Genomic DNA, 20,561 nt, shown 5'->3' with positions numbered 1-20,561 from the left:
TTTCTCCCAACATGGGGACAGGAGACTTGTCAGTCAATAAATGGGAAAACAAAGTAACTGGCTTTACTTTTTTGAAAAAATAACTCCAATATTTTCTTGAAAATTAAAAAAGTAATGCGTTACTTTACTAGTTACTTGAAAAAAGTAATCTGATTACATAACTCAATGCAATGCTTTACCCCCAACACTGCTCCCAAATATGCACACTATCCTCTTTTTGACTTAAATGTACATTTGAATATGATCTCTGGTACTTTCTGTTGAACAAACGAGCATTGTTTTTCATATCCTGTTTATGACTCTTTATTTTTGTAAAGAATGATACGAGTTCAATGTAAGTTTAAATGAAATTAAATATTCCCCGCCATGTTTATGCACCTACAATGGAAGTCTACTTTTTTTTAAATACATACTTATTATTGTTTCTATAATTATAGTTCTAAATGTAATAATGTAATAATTTAATTTAAAGGAGCCATGTCATGAGAAACCAAATTACCCTTGATCGTTTGACACAGAAGAGTTCTTTATATGCTTAATACATCCTGTAAGTTTCATAACTTAAAATGTCCTCATCATCAATAAAAAGTAATAACCCTCAGAAAACGGCTCGTTTGGATCGGAGGTGCAAGGTGACGTCACGGGGGAGCAGTCATTTGCATATGACCGCCTCCAGAGCAAGACAACTACGCCTATTTTTGCATCATCGCATCGTTGTCACGCCCACAGATGTTCAATCGATGTGCAGCGAGTGGGTCTGAATGAGTAGTTGTTTAAAATAAGATTCGATGCCAGACGATCTGCCGTTCCTGGCTGTGGAAAAACAACACGTTTGTATACACTGCCGAAGGATCCCGATGTCAGAGAAAAATGGATTCAGTTTATTTTTAGCGAACGTCACGTCACTGCTAATTTACGCGTGTGTTCAGTACATTTCACCGTTGACTGTTTTGAGAACAAATGACAGTATGATGCTAGCTTTGCCAAAATACTTTTGCTCAAAGATCAGGCCGTGCCAACGGTTCTGGACCCAACAACGACGCTGCAAACTGTAAGTAACATATTTCATATAAAAACAATTTTTTAAACGGTACTGCATAGGCAATGATGTTAGCCAATCATAAAAGTGGGCGGTTACACTGACCTCTTAAAGGGAAAGCACCCCAAAACCGACTGTTTCAGTCAGAGGATGAGAAACAGGGTGGGAAAAGGTCATAAATCACTCAATTTTGAATGTTTTTCGTCCAAAAAAACTTTAGTAATATTATAATTACACCTCAGGGAACATAATAAAATAATAAAAAAAAATAAAAATACAAAAAAATATATATATAATATTATAATAATTGTAATATTTTTATTGTGTTTGTTCTGTGATCAATTGGGTGTTTGTGACACACAAACATTTTTGTACATTACATGTTAGAAAAACATTAGTACCTCTTTGTGGTGGCCGAAAGCGGGTTTAAATCTGGCAGTTTGTGGCATCAATGAACTACTGAAAAATCTCAATCTAAAAAATAACAAATATGTACGGTGCCCGTAAGGTGACATGTTCGGTTCAATTATAGAAATTATTACATTATTATATTATTATACTAACCATATAGGCCTTGGCTACCGGGCTGTATTACGTGCGATTGTCAGCATTCAAATGAATTTTATCATGAATAAATGTTACATAAAGTACATAATATAAAATAGGCCTACAAGAAAAATTTTTATCCATCCTACAGTCTTGTAAGTCCATTAACTGATCGTCTTTTCCCCGTAATATTTGTATATGATTATTATTATTATTAGCCTAGTATTATTGGTTATATTTTTATATTTGTTTATTTTCATTTTTTCCCTTTATTCCAATGTCTTTACTTAACGTTCTATAATACTTTTGTAAATATTAGCCTACTGTAAATGCTTGACATGCCAATAAACCATTTGTTCGCACATTAAACTTGTGGCCACGAGAAAAATATGTCGTTCCCCATAACATAGCATCTTGAGGCCACGACATAAGGATGTCGTTACCTCGACAAAATTATCTCGTGGCCACGACATAATATCACGTTCCCACGAGTTAATATGACGTTCCCTCAAATTAACATCTCGTGGCCACCACATATTATCACGTTCCCACGAGTTATTATCTCGTGGCCACGACAAAACGAAGTGAACCAAACATGTCACCTTTACGGGCACCGTAAATATGGGATGTTACGCATGAAAAAAAGATAATAATGATACGAATTCTACTAATAAGAACAATATAAAACGCACCAAGGATTAATGAGCTACTGGATTCGTGCGCCTTCACACTAGAGTTTACGGTACGTTAAATACAGGTGCGTTGCACATCCATTCAGATGAACTGAAAAACAGCACAGATTGCTTGGCGGAGAGTGAAACTCTGATGCGCTCAGTCAGAGAGTGTTCGGCGAGTGAAAATATATCTGAGCTAAACTTATACTTAGCCTCCAACTCACACACTGGCGAGTAAAATCTGAGAATTTATTAGCAATTGGCTAATATTAGACTTCATTAAGTCGCCCAGAGTGAAGATTTAGTCGCATATGCGAGTGATTTACTCGCAATGTAGAGGGCTGATTACAGTAAATGCAATCTGTGTTTGTTTTTACAAACTGAGAAACTATTATCTGTGGTTATCATCAATATGCCACAGAAACATATAAACCAAAACCTATTCCTTAATATACATCATAAAGTGCCATCTGAAAAATAATTATACATTACAATAGCAACGATATCACTCTCTATTGTCAAACACAGGAGGGAAATACAATACTTGTAATTAACAACTTTTTCTACCCTACGCTTCTAAACGCAAGCACTCTCCTGAGACCCGAACACAATTATGCACGGCTGAGACTATAAAATCACGCTAAAACTACACTCAGAGTTAACAACCACTCAAAAACACCGACACGCACATGCAGAGAGCATGGCGCTGCCGACGCTAACAACTTGCGAGCAAGTGTTCAGAGCTATCAGCTGCCATGGTGTGAAGGTGTAAGGAAAACAAAGGGTGGAGAAAAATCATTAGCACCTAAGAGAATCTGCTTTGTACACACAAATTACCGCAGTAATTAGAGACAAAATACCACAAAAGCTTTGGAGGGCCTCGAGAGCATTTCAATCTAATACCAGTGAGGAGGGTTGATCCGCTGCATGCAAATGCTTTTATATGTGTGAAGAGACAATCGTCTAAAGCCAGTGCGTGAGAGTACATTTCTGTCTATACGCACTTCAAACACGTCGCTGTAATTGGGTGTTTCTTCAACTGTGGGCCCTTTGTGTCTCAAGGGTTGTATTTTATGAAAACTAAGGCCGCATTTACACTGCAAGATCCGATCTTTTGTCCATATCCGATTTTTTTGGCCCGTCTGTTTACATTCACTTTAGACACGACTGGTATCCGATATCGGTTTACATAATTCCTGCCCAAAATGGTAGTCAATGATCACTATACTATGCACATGGTAGACCCTCGGGTTTTGAATGGCCGTGCTATTAAAATTATTTATATAGTTCACGTCGAGTGGCCATTATTATTTGTCAGCATGAACAACGGCTGTCATGGATGTTTTGCAGCTCAAAATCTACCTGAACGGATAAATAATGGAAAATAATGGTAATTTTCATTTGTTAGGCTATTTAATCTACAGCTCGTTAGAGGTGGAATTCTTTAGTGAAATAAAGTAGCGCCAAGATGATATTTATTTAAATGAATTCGAAAGAATTAACAAGAGAGAAAGAGAGAGAGAGAGCGTGAAGCTTGCGAACAAGTGAAAGTTATCACGTCATTGCTAAGAAATATAATGTAGCTTTAGCGAAGCTGTTGTATTTATAAAATTCATGGGGCAGGGGTTGAAAACCAGCTCCTGAATGTGCAATTTCTTACCTAGCCTACATAAAGTTTCCATCTAAATAAAATGCGAGCGCATACACGTCTGGCAAACGTGTAGCCTTCGCATTGGAAGTTCTGCGGGGATTCAGATATGTGTGTTTAGACGTAGGTCGGATGTCCAGATATTGGATATGTATCCGATTAAAATCCACATTTGGAAGAGGCTTAGATCGGATGTGAAAAATTCGGATCTCGTGCAAATTTTTATGTTTATATGTGTGCAACAAATTCCGATCTGTGTCAGATGTGAGCAAAAAATCTGATTTTTTTTGTGCCAGTGTAACTGCAGCCTAACAAGTTTCCTTTTTTTTCCCTCACTTTTGTTATATGAAGGTCATATTAAGACTGTCTTCAGAATATTATTTTTTTTTTTTACCTTCATTAGCCTTTTTTTTTTTTGCTACTTTTCCCAGACCCTGACTTTCAATTTTCAAATGTTAAAATCTTCAGGCCTTTGAGATTTCCACCCGAAACTGCTTCGCCCCCGAAGATGAGACAGAATGAGGCGCTGTGATTATCGGAGACTCCATTGTCAGGCACATATGCGATACCTCAGCTAAAGATAGGATGTACACTCACTGCTTCCTGGTGCTCATTTTCTTGATTTTGCAGGGCAGGTATCTGCGATCTTGAATGCTGATGGCAGTAGGGATGCACAATATTGGATTTTTGCCGATATCTAGTGTGCCGATATTTTTCAACTCATTTTGGTTCATTTTTTGATTTCACTTGAAGTATATTGGAGCCTTAAGATAGCATCTTTAACTGAAAGGTAACTCATAAGTGACCAATTTGGAACACTTTAAAAAAGCAGCAAATGCACAGTATACAAAATAGACAACGTAAGATAAACAACGCATATAAACAATACATAACACACATTTTAGGTAAAAACAACAACATAAGGTCTTTCATTACTTTAAATGTTACCAATACTTTTCAGAATTTAAAGTATATTTATGTAAAATAAATAATTGTGAAATAATGGATTTTTTTTAAGCTCACTACAATGCATTGAGGGATTGGCTTCTCCACCAAAGTCATGTTAGAATTTAGCAAAAATGAGGCATATTAGGAGGCAGCGTAATTATGTTTCCTACCATTTGGAACAGGCTTTATGTTGATAGCCTGTCAATGGTGCTTTAAAATGCTGCCTACGGATGCAGGCCACAAAACAATCAAATTCTAGAATTCTGAAATCAGCCTTAGCAAGACAAGAGAGTTTCAGTGCTCAAAAATGTGGAAATTATATTTGCTAAACTTTCCATAAAAAGGACAAAAACAACCAATTCTCCTCTTCTCCTACTGTTGGACACTGTTAGTATGCAAAACAAATTAACCAGTTAAGTGAAAAATGTGTTGGAAGTGAGTTTAATTTCAAAGTCCACAGGGCCAAAAGTGCCCACAGTTGCAGAAACACCCAATTACAGAGTCTTTTATCAACAAGGAGGGAAAAAAGTGACAGACCAGGCCGCACGGGAATCTTTTGCGGTCTTCCGGGGGAGAGCACTGAAAATATAGGGATGAGGACTGCAAACACCTAGCTTTATACTGCAATGTGTGTCCCCGTCTCTGCTGCATAAACAGCACGGGTGTTTTATGGCCTTAAATCAATTAGAGACGAGGCAGGCAAGACAAAGTGAATGTGGGGCGGGGGGTCGCTTTGCTTTCCCATGACAATTCGAGCACCGCTAGGCCCTTTGGATAAGGAGGTTGCGTCCTGCCTGTGGTGCAGAGCGAGAATATTCATCATGGATTTTATTCCTGGACAGGCCTGAGCGAGGAAAGGCAAGGAGAGGAAACGGGACGGGGCACATACACGCAGGGGAATCTGGCCGCGACACATTCTCTCTCTCACACACACACACACACACACAAACAGAGTGAATGTATCAGGCCCGCACACTGGCAGATAGGGAATCAATTTACCTGAATCCCGTCCAGGAGCTTGCTCATGCACCAGAAGCTGTCAGCCTCGATGTTCTGCAACACCTCTTCCTGCAAGCTGGAAACATTGAAATTTTCCACCTCTTCCTCTGCAAAGAGCCAAAAGGAAATAACAATGAGACAGAGAAAGAGAATACAAGTGAAAGACAAAGAGGGAGAAAAATGGAAGAAGAGACAGTAAAAGAGACAAGAGTATAGAAAGATTCATCCTACATATTGAAATCTTCAAAGAAAGAGACGGTTCGAATTCTACAAGTTTTGGGGACATATATAACCTGAGATGGGAGAAATTAAACAAATCAAAACATAAAAAGTGTACAGGTAAAAAAAAAAAAAAAAAAAAAAAAAAAGTAGTTTTAAAAGAGCTTAAAACCACACACAAACACGCACAGCAGTTTCTGGTAGATGTCACACAGAAATGTCGTTCAGGATAACTGAACATTCCCAAGGGGCTGATTTGCAGTGCCAAAAACAATCTTAAAGGTCCCCTGAAATGCTTAGAAACACGCAGCGTTACTCTATGTATTGACATCATTTTAACTGAAACAGGAAGACAGGGTGAGACATATCAAGCAGCCCCACCCCTTTTTAAAATAGCCAATAGCGTTCGTTTATATCACAGCTTGGGCTAGAGCCATTCAGAGCCGTTGAGCTCCGTGAAGGTTTGCCAGGGTATGCCAGCCACAATCTCATCCATATTGGCGGTAGTGACGAACTGCAAGCTTTGAATGCTTATATATTCTAAATGCGAATTTTGTCACGGTTTTGGAGCACACTGCCTTATAGATAACCTTAAGACTAACATATTGATACTAACACCCAAAAAACTTTCATTTTGATTTCATGGGGACTTTAAAAACACTGCGCTCGACATAAGATGCAGAAAAAAACAGCAAAGTGCACTTGTTACAAAAATCCATTTTTCTTTCTATTTCTTTCCTCCTCCCCAATCAACATAGATATTTTTAATGGTTTCAAGTTTTCAGTTTGAGTAAAAGATAAGCCTGGTACATTTAAATGAAAGAAACCTCCAATTTGAATTTGATAACCTGTCTGATAGCATGTTTGCACAGATTAATATGACAATGTACGAAAACAGGCAATTATTTACCATATCAAACACACAAATCTTTCCCCACTGAACATCAGAATCATTTTCCTGAAGCAAAGTCCAATGCAAGTGTAGAATTATTTAGTAACCACTGTGAATGAGTCAAACCACAGCTCTGACAGGCAAGTCACAGTTCGAGCAGAGGAAGGGTATCACAGAACTACACACACACAGTGCTGCTCTGTCTCCTTGGCAACATGGGTCTAACCTTAAAGAGTACAGCGAGCTCTGGCTGACAGGACCAGTGGGCTGCTGGGAATATTTGCAGTGCTGGCCCCTGCATTAGTGTGGTCTAAAACGCCACTGGTCGTCTACGCTCATCCTAGACGATCATCACTGTCTGCTGTCTGACAGGTCACAGAGGAGAGGAAGCCAAGATGGAGTATGATTCCCGAGGTAGGGCAAGAAACGTAGAAGTCTGTAGAGTTTCGGTCTGAATGACCTCCAAATGGTGGACAAACTCATTGTGCTTTCATATAACAGCCTTCTGCTCAGGAACAAAAGTGGCAGTGTTAATCTCTCCAGTTGTGAGAGTCCCTTAACAGCACTTTCACTCATCACAAAACAAGGACACGTAAAGAGGAGCAGACCAGCAGACGAATGCATAAAACAAGCCAACAGCACCTCCTGCGGTCAACAGTGGAGTTGCAAATAAATGACTTGTTTATGGTATTAGCAGCAGCCTTGTATACAGTAGCCCCACTCTGGACACTTGAGTGACATTTAAAAATGTCTGAATGTCATTGCAGTAAATAACATTAACCCTGTGAAGCCTGACATATTAAATTACAGTCAGAAAAATCGTTTTGAAATTGAAGTGTTTATTGAACCTTTAGACAACAATAAATACTAGGCTAATATGGCTTACATACTATTATTTAGTGAGAATATGGAGCTCACCGAGGATGAAAAAAAAACACCTACATTTTAATCAGAGGCTCAAACAGCTGTTGATATTTATATTATTTATGTGACAAGATAATATAAAAAAATAATATACAATATATAAACATTTTAAATTATATAGAAATAATGTAACTGATATAAAATACCTCCATATAAAATAAAATCAAGGTCAAGAAATCAAGAAACTTGAACTATAAAAAAAATAAAAAATAATAATGTAACTGATTCCGATAGCTTGTAATGCAAATCACGGAGATCTTTATAACAGTATAGCAGACTGCTTACATAAATCCCCTATAAATATCAGTTGTAAGTTACTTCAGTTCAGTAAATGTTGATTTTGAAATGTTGCTAACAATATAAAAGCTATTGTTATGTTTGTATTGTTATCAATAAAAATTCCACAGCAAAAAGACCATGACCTGAGGGCCTTTTAATTGCTAAAAAAGTATAAACTATCAATCAGATGACACAGGACATGTAGTAGACTGTGTAAAACAGGTTTTTCAGCAATATTTCGATCATGTTGATAGTTTAGAGGCCTTATAAATTTGTGTATCAAATATGATACAGTAGGCTTCATAAGGTAAAAATTAATGTTCAAAGTGTTTTTAAAGAAAGATTACATTTTCAAAAAATGTAGATACTTTTTTTGTTTGTTTCTGTCAAACGTTAGTGGAACACGTCCACAGTTAATGTGAAATACATCTGTGGTTACTGTGACACCTGTGTGACCTTTAAAACTCATAGCAAAAATGACAACAACAAAAAAAAATCAAAGAAAGTGGCATCTCCAAACAAATGATTTCTCAAAACTAACTTATCTTTTCAACTGTATACAATGACATTAATATTTTTAAGTGCATCTAAATATATATATATATATATAGATATATCTATCTTTTTGTTTTGTTTTTTTTTTGGAACAATGACCCTTAAGTTCACGATACACACACTACATTACTACAATAGATACCCCAAGACACACATCTCCTTGGTTTATATTTATTGTCACATTTTCCAGAAGTGACTTGATGAAGTCTGACACCGTTAAATGAACTGAATAGCATGTATTATTGCTGTGAGAATAAGAAGGTTCACACACACATGCATGTGTGCATACATAAATTCACAAAAACAGAAGGTGTGTGACTCCGTGACCACAGTTCCACCCTGTGAAGTCACCATCGCACCATCTGTCTGAAGGCATTGCAAAGGAAAAGAGCAGATGTCTGTAAACATACAGACCAGAGTCAACAACACATCAACTGTACTGCCTGCTGCAAAAATATATTTCCCAGCATTCTCCACTGACATATTGGCACTTTATGAATTACACAAGCCACAGACAGGTTAAAACGCTACGTTAATCAGTTGAACACTTGTAATTAATGGAATTAATGAATTCAGTAAAATATATTTTAATTTTAAATTTAAATATATTTTAAAATGTATCGTATGCCTGTAATGGCAAAGTACAGTGTCACATGATCCTCCAGAGATCATTCAAATTAGAGCCCTGCATTTCAGCGACTTTTTTATACCCTCGGGCCGTGCTTCGGGCCAATTTTCACGTCATAGTTCAGACGCGGGCTCGGGCCTGTTTTAGGCTTCTCCTTATTTTTATATTTTAGACATCCATCAATTAGTGATGAAAAAAATTGCCGGGCTGGTGGAAACAACACGAGACCGTGCTAGCGGCTCGATGGTGTTTATTGTCCCACCAGCAGCAGTATGTCGCGTGCCGTCAGCATAGCTGAAGAGTTCTGCGTTCAAATGCACGCAATAGGCTTAAGTTTGCCACAAAGCACTGGCAAAAGTAATTACCATAAATGTGACGGGCGAAATAGTAAGGTGATATTTGAGTTATTTACTAATAAACTAGTGTTTTCTGAGTCGGTGTCGCAAGGATGAAGTTGCCGATCCTGACTCGCAATTTCCTCATTAGACGCGCCTTTAGAGAGAAGTGCATCTTTACGGATTATGATTATAATGAAAGAGTTTTTGTTTTTGATTTGTTTTATTTTGTTAAGTAGTAATTTAAACCTTTATATAGATATATTTATCATGTCTGTGAGGCATGTAGTCGCTGAGTTTCGGTTCATTTTTGTAAAGCGCTCCTGTTCAAGACGAGACGGCAGAAAGCGCATCATGGTTTTTTTCTTTATTTTATAAAATCACAACGTTTTGTTGATATTGTGAGTGAATACAAATAAAAGTAGACCCGTTACAGCTACGAATGATGTATTACTCTTACCTTTATGAGCAAAAATGACGGCGTATCCACTGAAAAAAATGCAAGTGATCGCGCTGGCGCCTCCATGTCCTGCAAAGCGTCTCCGCACAAACTATTGGATATAGCGCACATTTATCTAGGTTTAATGTTTAAACATTGTTATATGCTTGAACTGTTTTATATCTATAGATTTTATTTTAGGCAAGTCGCGATGATTTGAGAAGGCTAAATTGCTCAAACATACAGTAGGCTCACTGTCTGCCGCTGGCCGCTTGGTTGTTACTTAAAAAAAAAAAAACTTATATTTAGTGAACAAAAAATGCTCCAAACGTATTTTTTTAATTAACTTAATAAAAAAACGAAACAAAATATAATCACTTTGCTATTACATACAAAACTGAACTATTTTAATAGCTGAAACAGTAGTATAAGCTGTTTTGGGAGAAGGGGAAAAAAAAACACGGGCTCGGGCCGGTAATTCTGATGAGCTGTCGGACACGGGCCGGGCTAGGGCCTGAGCGTCTCGGGCCAGGGCCTAAATTTGAGGCCCGTGCAGGGCTCTAATTCAAATATGCTAATTTGGTTAACATTTCTTACAATTGTGAAAGTTAAAAACAGTTGTATTTGCTTACTACTTTTTTTTTCAGGATTCATGGATTAATAGAGATGTAAAATAAAACAACATGTATGTATGCATGTATGTATTTGAGTTATTTATTTTTCTTTTCAATTATGTAAAAGTATGTCAATTTAATGCACCCTTGCTGAATAAAAGTAGTAATTTCTATTCTAATCTTACTGACCCCAAACTTTCGAACAGTAATATTTTCTGAATTTGCCAAATTGATTTTACGGTTAAAGAATTTGTGAGTACTGATAGATAACTTTTGGGTACAGTTAATGGACCAATCAGTACTATAAAAATGTGGATTTACAATCTCCTCTTCTCATATTATATAATCAATAGGTAATCATAGTCTTTTTAATTTGTGCATTTATTCAGTTTATGTTTTCAATGATTTATTAATGCCATAGGACTGAAGGTCTGACCCATGTCAGGAATGCAGTAATAGTGTTTACTGCATTTATTGTGTTTTCTACACAATAAAAATATCAACTTGCATTGAAATGTATTATTTGATTAAATATCATATGATGGAATAAATCACAAGCTGTATTTTCAGTTTGAGTTTTGTTCTTTTTCATTTTATCCTGATCTATGCCAACTACGCCCAGGGTCACAAAGGTCAATAATGCGCCAGGTGTGTCCACTAACACATCTCCATATTTTGTTCCAGTTGGCTGTGAGGCCTATGTTCCAATGGGGTAACGACAAAACTCAGCCTTGAAGGGGAAAATACTGACTATGTTTACTGTAATGGATGTTTTCAGGGGTTGCGTAGGGTTATGAGAAGCAGGTGAACATGCCAAAAGAACAGTCTCCAGAAGTATCAAACAGCCACCCAGCTGAGAAGAAATCCTTTTGGGTGACATGTGTGACATCTGCAACATTTGCTTACAAATGGAGAGCATGGTGTGTTAAATATAATCAATGTTTCTAAACAGCAGCATTTACTTAGTACAAGGGTGTCCAATCCTGCACCTCATAAAGGTGTCCAATCCACACTTTACCTGAAGAGTTTAATGAAGAGTATAAAACTGCAGGTTTCTAGCAGACATGTTTTTATTATGGGAAGTTATCAATCTCCGCACCATAATGGACAATTTGGATCATGTGTGCCTTGGTAACCAATTTCATTAGTCTTGATGTCACTTAATTTCTGCCAGAATCTGAATTTCTGTATGATTTTTGTATTTATATATATATATTAGATATAATGTGGTAAAACTGATGGTGACTAAACAGCACTTTTTCGGAATAAACTCTAAAAGATTAGCCCAAAATGAAAGTTTAATGGCAAACATGTTGAAGATTAGCCAAGTGATAATCTGGTTCCTTACAAAAGCAGTTTATTCAGTGAATTATCTATCCTCCAATAAATAAATAAATAAATAAAACTCCTCACCAGTGTACCTCTGTGTTACACTTTGCTGTGCTAACCTTGAAGGCAGGCCTTAAAGGGGTTCTGTTTCTAGTAATCCTGAAGACCTTGATTGGCTGGTTTGTGTGTGTTTAATTAGAGCTGGAGCTAAAGTCAACTGGAAGGTGGCCCTCCAAGATCAATACTGGACACTTCTGACTTAATAGAACAGGATAGAATAGAAATTATTTTACTAAAGACAAATTTCTCCCCAAACGAACAAATCTCAACTTTGACTCCTGGGGCCAAAACTTCTTAGCTTAATTCTTAAAATCCAAGTAAAGTGGCTGGATGAGCACAATTTTACTCTGTGTTACTGTATTTGTGATTAAAACATGAAGTCAAGGCAGGACATATCTTTTTAAAAAAAGTTAACCAGGAGCCTTCAGTTTACTTCAAAGCCAGATAAAGACACACCTGACAGCCACAGCTGTACATATCTGTTAACATATAAAAAAAAATTGTTTTAGGGTTGTATGACCATAATTCAAAGTTTCTGTAATATGACCCTTGGTCCCCATTGCGCATATAGATCTTTCTACTGGAACAAGTTCCCCAACCCCTGATGGAAAACCTGATGACATGGTTATTGAGAACATGTTTACCAAATCCCTGAAGGTATAGTGAGGGGCAGTTCACAAATCCATGACGCTCTGAGTTCAAACCTTCTGAGTAAATAGTCACAGAACTGTCAATTTGAAGTATCCACAAAAAGGCTGAAAGCATAACAAATCCCTTCAACTGGAGTTAGGCTCTTTGGCCTCTGCTATCACTTCCTGTTGGCCCGTATCATCTTCCTCAATACAGGGGTGAAGGGTAGATTCCCCCTGTCATGCTGAAGCATCCAACTGCAAGGAGTTGGAATCATTACTGACATTTGACTCTACACATCCCTGTAGCGCCATATGCCCTCTTTTTGCAGGCCAATGCAAACGGTCAACATCAGGTTAAAGGACACGGCGAGCTTTCACCAGCCTTTTAAACCATCACCCAAGAGAGCCCGGAGGACACTTTCCCACCCACAGGAAGTCACTGCCACAGTGCTGTCTGGTGGATTATGCAATCTGACCCTTAGGGTGTCCTAAGACTTTCACCGGTACCACCCACTACTGCTCCATGTTAATGAGCATCGAACAGAATCCACAGACGTGTAATTGAAGGCATGGTTAATTAACATGGAATTGAACTTGGCAAACATGCCATTTCAACACAGTAAAATAACGATCATTGGGTTGCTAATTACTGACGTTGTGCTGAAAGACGAGGTGTAGATCCATCTGTGATTTATGGATATCATCAAGTCGTAATGAAGAAAAAGCCGGCGCAGAGAAAGAACAATCTGCAATGAGAACAGATGAATGACTTCCGCTGGCAGCTCCTAGAGGCAATTGGAGGAAGGGCCCAAACCAACTATATTACATCATGTTCCAGAAAAACGTACAAACACCATCACAACCTTTTCCAGTGCCAAATATCCCCTCAGTGGTTTAATTAGGTAAGTAAATATTATTTTTTAAGTGTTCAAAGAAATTTACTCAGACATTTGATTTAGGTTACTGACAAAATGAGTACTGAATGAATTGCAAAAAGACAAACCGTCACAATGCTAGGGTGTTGTGGGTGGTTGCCAAGACTTTGCTAATTGGTTGCTAAGGTGTTCCAGGTGGTTTCTCAATGGCAATGTCAAAAGAGCCCAAGTCTCTATCAAACATATGGCTAAGGTGCCTTTATTTAAGTTTAAGGGCGGCGTTTGGTAGTTTTCCTATAGGCCAGGCGAAAATCGGCCAATCGATTCTGACAAACAGGGAAAAATGAAAAAATTGGGGTTAGGGACCTGCAAAAGTATTTATATGTAAGGAATAATACATGGCTAGCTGTGAATTAAACAATTTTAATGCATGACGTGGAGACCAAGAACCTCCCGACATAAAGCGAAGAGTGGCTGCCTCTGCGGAGTGCATTAAAATTGTTTAATGCACTGCTAGTCGTGCATTATCCCTCTTATACCATGGTCATTTGCCTGTATTGACAAGCTAAAGCTGTTAATTATGTTTGCAGTGCAATATTTGACCGGAAACTCTAGCATTTTGCCTGCTTTGAATCAGACACACAGATGAAACAGTGCGGTAAGATCACATTTATTTGAATTAATGAGTTATAACATTTATTTGAATTAATTATCGATCGATTGAGAGAGAGAGAAAAAGAGAGAGAGAGATGGAAGTTGTGTGAGTGAATTACCTGCGTCTGTGTGTCTCACTCTACAAATAATGAAGCTGGTCGTTTAGTTGCTATTAAGGACGTAGCTTGTCAAACAGACACACAGAAAGTTAGTTTACTATGCAAAACTGTCATCCAATCATAGCAGTGGGCGTTTTCTTCTAAGTCTTCAATGCGGCACGCCCATAAAAACCGAGCGTTTCTCGAGCCGGCCTCAAAACCAGGGTAGAAAATAGCTTATTACTTTTTGATTTTGATGTTTTTGAATGTAAAAACCACGCGAACATCATAAGTGGACCTCAGACAACAGTATAAAATAACAAAAACAAAAAGCCAGTTCATGACCCCTTTAACATTAAAGGGGTAGTTCACCCAAACATGAAAATTCATCATTTACTCATTCTCAAGTTGTTTTAAACCTCAATTAGTTTCCTTCTTTTGTTGAACATAAAAGTTATTTTGAAGAAAGTGGATAACCAAACAGCCGCTGGTCCCCAATGACTTCCATTTTATTATTATTATTATTATTATTATTATTATTATTATTTATTTATTATTTCTTTCTTACAATCAAAGTCAATGTGGACCAGCAACTTTTTGGTTACCCACATTCTTCAAAATATCTTCTTTTGTGTTCAGCACAAGAACTAAATTAATACAGTGAGTAAATAATGACATAATTTAAATTTTTTTGGGGGGGTGAACTATCCCTTTAACGACAAGCGGCAGCATGTTTAGTACTATTAGTCTGCTGTCACTTTAAGACCTGCATGCTTCCGTTTTTCTCTCAAATGTTTACTTTCACTTTAGGCATAACCAACTGTGTTTATAGGTAAACCTCGTTTGTTTTTGACAGTATTAGCGTCATCAGACGCAAAAGATAACTTAGTCCAGTAATCAGGTGCTATTTGACAGTCTTTTTAGTGTGTGCGCGCTTCAGGTGTGTACACGCTCAGAAAAAGCGCATGCCAGAACAGCATGCTAATGAAATTTAACTAATACAAATTAATGCAAACTGTCTTGATCTGCAACATGCTCTTGTAAGAAGGTTTTGGCTCCTATTGTGGATTACAGCCCATGGATCCAGTTAAGACTACAAAAAAGTATTCTGCACAACTGCAGTAGTCTTGTGGGACTCAAAGATGCTCATCAGAAGCATAAATGGCTCCCTGAACATGTAACTACAGCAATTGTTGTGACTTCAGGAATGTTACAACATTTTTATCGCTGCTCAGTGTCTAAGAGTGGGAGTGAGTTATGCAGAATGGCTGAAGTCCAATAAACCTCAATGTTTCAAATAGCTTGATGTTAAGAGTGTGGACTGGAGATGAAATAAACATCATAACTCTATTCACTACCACTACAGCCTTAGCACTGAATGTAAAAAAAAAAAAAAAGAGGTGAACTTCCCTGAGTGTGAAATATTATGCAAGATTAGCCAATTAAATAATTAATTTGCTTTTATTAGAAGCATAAGGGGAATCATTACATGTACTGTAATGGGAAACTCATGAGCCATTAAGAGAGCATGGCCAGACAATAAAACCACACTCGCAGTTCTTGCAAATTGATACCAAAAAATAAATAAATTGATAATTTTGAAATGGAGCAAATACATTTTCATGGGTGACCAAGTGACGTTCCCATAGAATACTCCAAGAAATTATTTCGTTAATTGTTATAAACTACACCGAGTCTAGCATGACACGTTTCACAGATGTAAATGAACAAGAAGTGATTTCTCAAAGTGAGGATCTGCACAGAAATTCAATTTATAGCTTTTTATAGCCAAGTAATTAAACTAGATCCAAAAATATTAAATAACTGTGATTAGTTAGAGGAAACGAATGACTTCATGACAAAGCAATATTTCCAGATCATTTTTGGCATTTTATACTCAGAGATGAAAAAAAAAAAATGAATGTGCAGCTCACAAAGCTAGACATAGCTCAGCTTATGGATGAAGACATAAGAATATGAATTGTCAATGTTATTTGTTAATTATTCATTATCATTTCTCTCAGATTTTGTAATAATTATGTAATCCCACTAAGTCAAAGATTTAGTTATTTGTTGATGTGTTATTGTTACAAGGTTACTTACCACTATGCTATTTGGTAGCATTATGTTACATTATTTGTTACGGTTTTGATATGTGTTAATGTTACATTATCCATTCAAGGAAACGCTTTATTTTAAGGACCAATTCTCACTATTAACTATAGCTGCTTATTAGCATATTACTTGCATACTGGTTGTTTATTAGTACTTAGAAAGCACATAGTAATGCCTTATTCTGCATTACCATATTTTAGATCCCTTTATGCTACCCCATAACTAAACTTAACAACTACGCTAACTATTAATAAGCAGCAAATTAGGAGTTCATTGAGGGAAAACTCTTAATTAATAGTGAATATGTGTTCCCTATTCTAAGATGTTACCACATTGAAGTTGCATTACTTTATTAAAGTTTCATTATACTGTTTGGTAATGTCCTTTGGTAATGTTCTTCTGTTAATGTTACATTTCCTTACTAACATTGCAATATGTGTTAATATTGACATTATTTGACAACACTGTTGCATTATTCTATAACAAATTATTGCACTCTAAAGCAAAAATCTCAGAATCTGAAAGTCAAACTGGCTAAATGTAAAGTTGGATATTATTTAACATACAATCAAACTGCTGGTATCCTTTACTTGTCGACAGTGCAAGGCAGTCTCGAAGGGAACTCAACCAAGAGAAAAAGGAGAAAAATGCCTGCCACTAGACATCTCAGACATCCCAAAGCAGTCACTTAACAACTCGTTAGAGTAAATGAGGAAAGTTAATCAGTCCTGCATTAAAATCAGCACTGGACTCAAGTGTGGGTCACACACCACTAACTGTTCAATTCAGCAATGGAGGGCCGTGGCACTCAGTCAATGAATGGCACAAAGACCTTCCAGAAGATGCACTGAAAGCAGAGTCAGTGGTTACAGGGTTAGTGGACTTAATGCACATGACGTAAAAGGCATTGGCTATTTGGAAACTATGTGATTCCTTGGTGCCTCCAAGGTGGGTATATAAAGAACATCCACCAGGAATGCTCAGGCTGATAGGATCGTATCCTCTACAGCAGGTTCAAAGAGACTTTTAATCTCCAACGACTCATGAAAACTGCAAAAAAAAATGAAAGACATTATTAATGTTATGAACTATTTCTATATCACATACATACTGAAACTTTGCTCATCAATGAATCCTCCACTTGCAGCAATGACCGCTGTGCTGATCTAACACTTCTACCAGATATATTAAAGCAAGGGTTAGGGGCCTATATTACTGCAAAATATTCTCACAAACTGGCTGAAGCGGGGTGGGATTTATATTATACAGTATATATATGGTTCAACGGATCATATTGTGGTTTTTGAGTCACGGATCGGATGATTTTTCAGATAAGCAAGAACATATTTTTTTAAAAGCACAGAGAAAGAGAATGCCGAAAAGGGTTTTTTGACAATTTTATATGCATGTATCTCAAGCGCAAGGAGACGTGAAAGAGGAATCAACTCTGTATTCGCGTGCTGTCTGAAACACATCTCTGTGCGTGTTTCGGGTGTGTGCGGCTGCTGTGCACACAGAAAACAGCGTGTGAGTAACTAATCGAGTTCTCTTTCGCTTCTTCTTCTTCTTGTGGTTTATAATCGCTTGAACATGTAAATTGGCAAATGAATCTGCAAATCACATGTGTTCCGAACTGTGGGGCCTGGTCCGTGCATATCGCAGATCAACTGCGATCGTTTAACCCCTAATATATATAAGTATATGACAGATCAGAACAATCATTCATTTACTAATTGAACAGTTAATTTACATGAAATCGTCAATTTGCTACTCCATAGCATTCGTATACAACAAACGAAAATACAGAATAATTAGAACAATATTTAACGCGCAATAAATAACAGTTTGTCATATCTATACACATTTTTCCAAGAACGTTCTTGCGACCCGGTAGCAACTCTTCCACGGCCCTGTACTGGGTCGCGACCCGGTGGTTGGGAACCTCTGCTCTACAGAGCAGAATGATGTTGTGGAGGAAATCTGCTAGCATGTCTCTTCTTGGATGGGCTTATGCTTATGCTAACTAGCCAAACAACGACCCCTTCAAACAGAACAATTAAACCAAAAGCGCTGTTTGAAGGATCCATTCTTTCCATCTCCCAACACATCATGGACAGTTTTGAAGGAACGCTTAGAACCTCTCAAGGGTTTACATGATGTCAAAGTCCTAGGGTTTCTAGGTCGCTCCATCTTTGGTGCAATGAAGAACGTCTTCCAGTAAAACTGAAAACTGGCTGGTGTCCATCTTGAGCTAACAGCTCAGAACTTCTCTCTTTACACCTTCAACCAGCACTGATGGTGTTGCTCACACTAATAGTTCTCCCAATCCAGTGGATCTTTAAAAGTAGCGCCACTGATTCACATCTGCCCTCCAGAACATTACATTGGGAGAATCTATACATGAAGACAATGCAAATTACACTATCTTCCTCCTGAATCAATAGTGCGCCACACTATTGCACGTACCATTTCATCACACACTCATTACTTTCAATTATAAAACGTTATAGCAGTCTAATGGGAAAGCAGATCCAAATGGAACGAAGAGAGAAGGACAAAATGGCAAAAGAACAAAACCTTCCAAGACGAAGTGGCTGCCTGATTAGATGGAGACGTCCATGAAGAACGGCACTGCAGATTAAAAATACTGATAGAATAGACATACGTAGCTTAACGAGCTATGCAAATGAAGCCAAATGATTAAAAGAGTAATGAATGGAGATATTGGAAGGGTCTGATAGTTTTGAAGCTTTTATTCATACAGAGAACTATAAGCCAAGCCAAATAAAGATGACTTTAAACCTAAAAATGACTGATGTATATTGCAGAGGAAAATTGCTCCAATCAGATTTCTATGTAACCTCCATAAGTGAAAAGTGCTTTTAACAGATATGTTTAATCAGTCCACCAGGAAGCCAAGTCATGTTTCTACTTTGGCTTGTGCAATTAACGCTTCTGAGGAAGAACTATTTGCTTCTGAACAGACAAAAGGATCTGCTAACTTCTTCTGTCTTGTATATAAAACGGCGTTTTAAAGTGGACGGTATAACATTTTTAACATTATGAACATTAAATCCTGTTCACGTTATATTTATATACATTTTACCTTGCTCTTACGCTTCTCTTACATTGACAACATTCAATCGAAATCAAACGCGACAGTAGTGATGAAGCATAGCTATTTTTAAAGTATTTTAATTTACTTCACTAATATCATCATAGATAATTCATTAAAGAGCAGGTCATATGGTATTTTAAAGTGTCCTAATATTGTGTTGGAGTCCCCTACAACAGGTTTAAATGCATCTAAGGTCAGAAAACATTATAATTTTCTCAGAATATACATTTAATCAAAGCAAACCCCTTCCTTCCATAAGCCTACTCTGCTCTGATTGGTCAGCTGGCCAAGCCTGCTGTGATTGGCACAGAGAGGAGTCCTTGAGCAAGTTAGCAAGCGAGCGCTACCATTGACAAAGCACCTTTGCATAAAACAATAATATAGTGCTCCAATCCGTTCTTATAATAATGACATAAAATACAAAACACTTAAGCAATCGAATCATGCCCACAGCTAAAGTTTAGCTGCTAAACTGTGAACACTTAAAACAATAATGGTACATATGTTAGCCGAGTGCTAACGTGACTAACTGATGAAACAATACAGTTTGTAAACCAAAATATGTCTACTGTAATGTTTGAAGAACGACAGACAAAAGACGCTCTGTGTCTTAACTTTTAATCAGAACGCAGGACAGCTCACAGGCACACCAGCCTAACTGCTCGTCTCTCCCGCATTAACCCTATAACTGCCGGTGCAGCAAAATAAACAGCAATTTCACAATGATTATAAAGTCTGTGCACTACACTACTGTGACGAGAGGGGCGGGGCCGAGAGCCATGGGAATGGAGCGAGGCCAGTGGAGTAAATGCTAATGCACGACACCTGCGCCACTCACCGGTCTCGAGTCCCACGGAGGAGCTCCGGAAGTATAAAAGGAGGAGTGACGACAGTGTTGGAGGAGAGAGGACCAGGCCTGGACTTTATTTTGTGTTTTGTGT

At 37.6% G+C, this 20,561-nt stretch overlaps 1 protein-coding gene across 3 annotated transcripts in view; it reads right to left on the bottom strand.

The window, feature by feature from the left end:
* Nucleotides 1-20,561, bottom strand: part of LOC107689730 (TBC1 domain family member 22B-like) — a 163,240-nt gene that overhangs the window by 81,603 nt on the left and 61,076 nt on the right. For all 3 annotated transcript variants that reach the window (XM_016487862.1, XM_016487860.1, XM_016487861.1), the window contains one exon: nt 5,855-5,961. In XM_016487862.1, the coding sequence (XP_016343348.1) occupies nt 5,855-5,961 (107 nt within the window). The remainder of the gene's footprint in view (nt 1-5,854; nt 5,962-20,561) is intronic.

Source organism: Sinocyclocheilus anshuiensis, unplaced genomic scaffold (genome assembly GCF_001515605.1).
Source record: "Sinocyclocheilus anshuiensis isolate Anshui unplaced genomic scaffold, SAMN03320099.WGS_v1.1 scaffold1014, whole genome shotgun sequence".
In the NCBI taxonomy this organism is placed as follows: domain Eukaryota; kingdom Metazoa; phylum Chordata; class Actinopteri; order Cypriniformes; family Cyprinidae; genus Sinocyclocheilus; species Sinocyclocheilus anshuiensis.
Note: the sequence above shows the minus strand (reverse complement) of the source record. Positions and strands in the feature narration are given on the sequence as shown.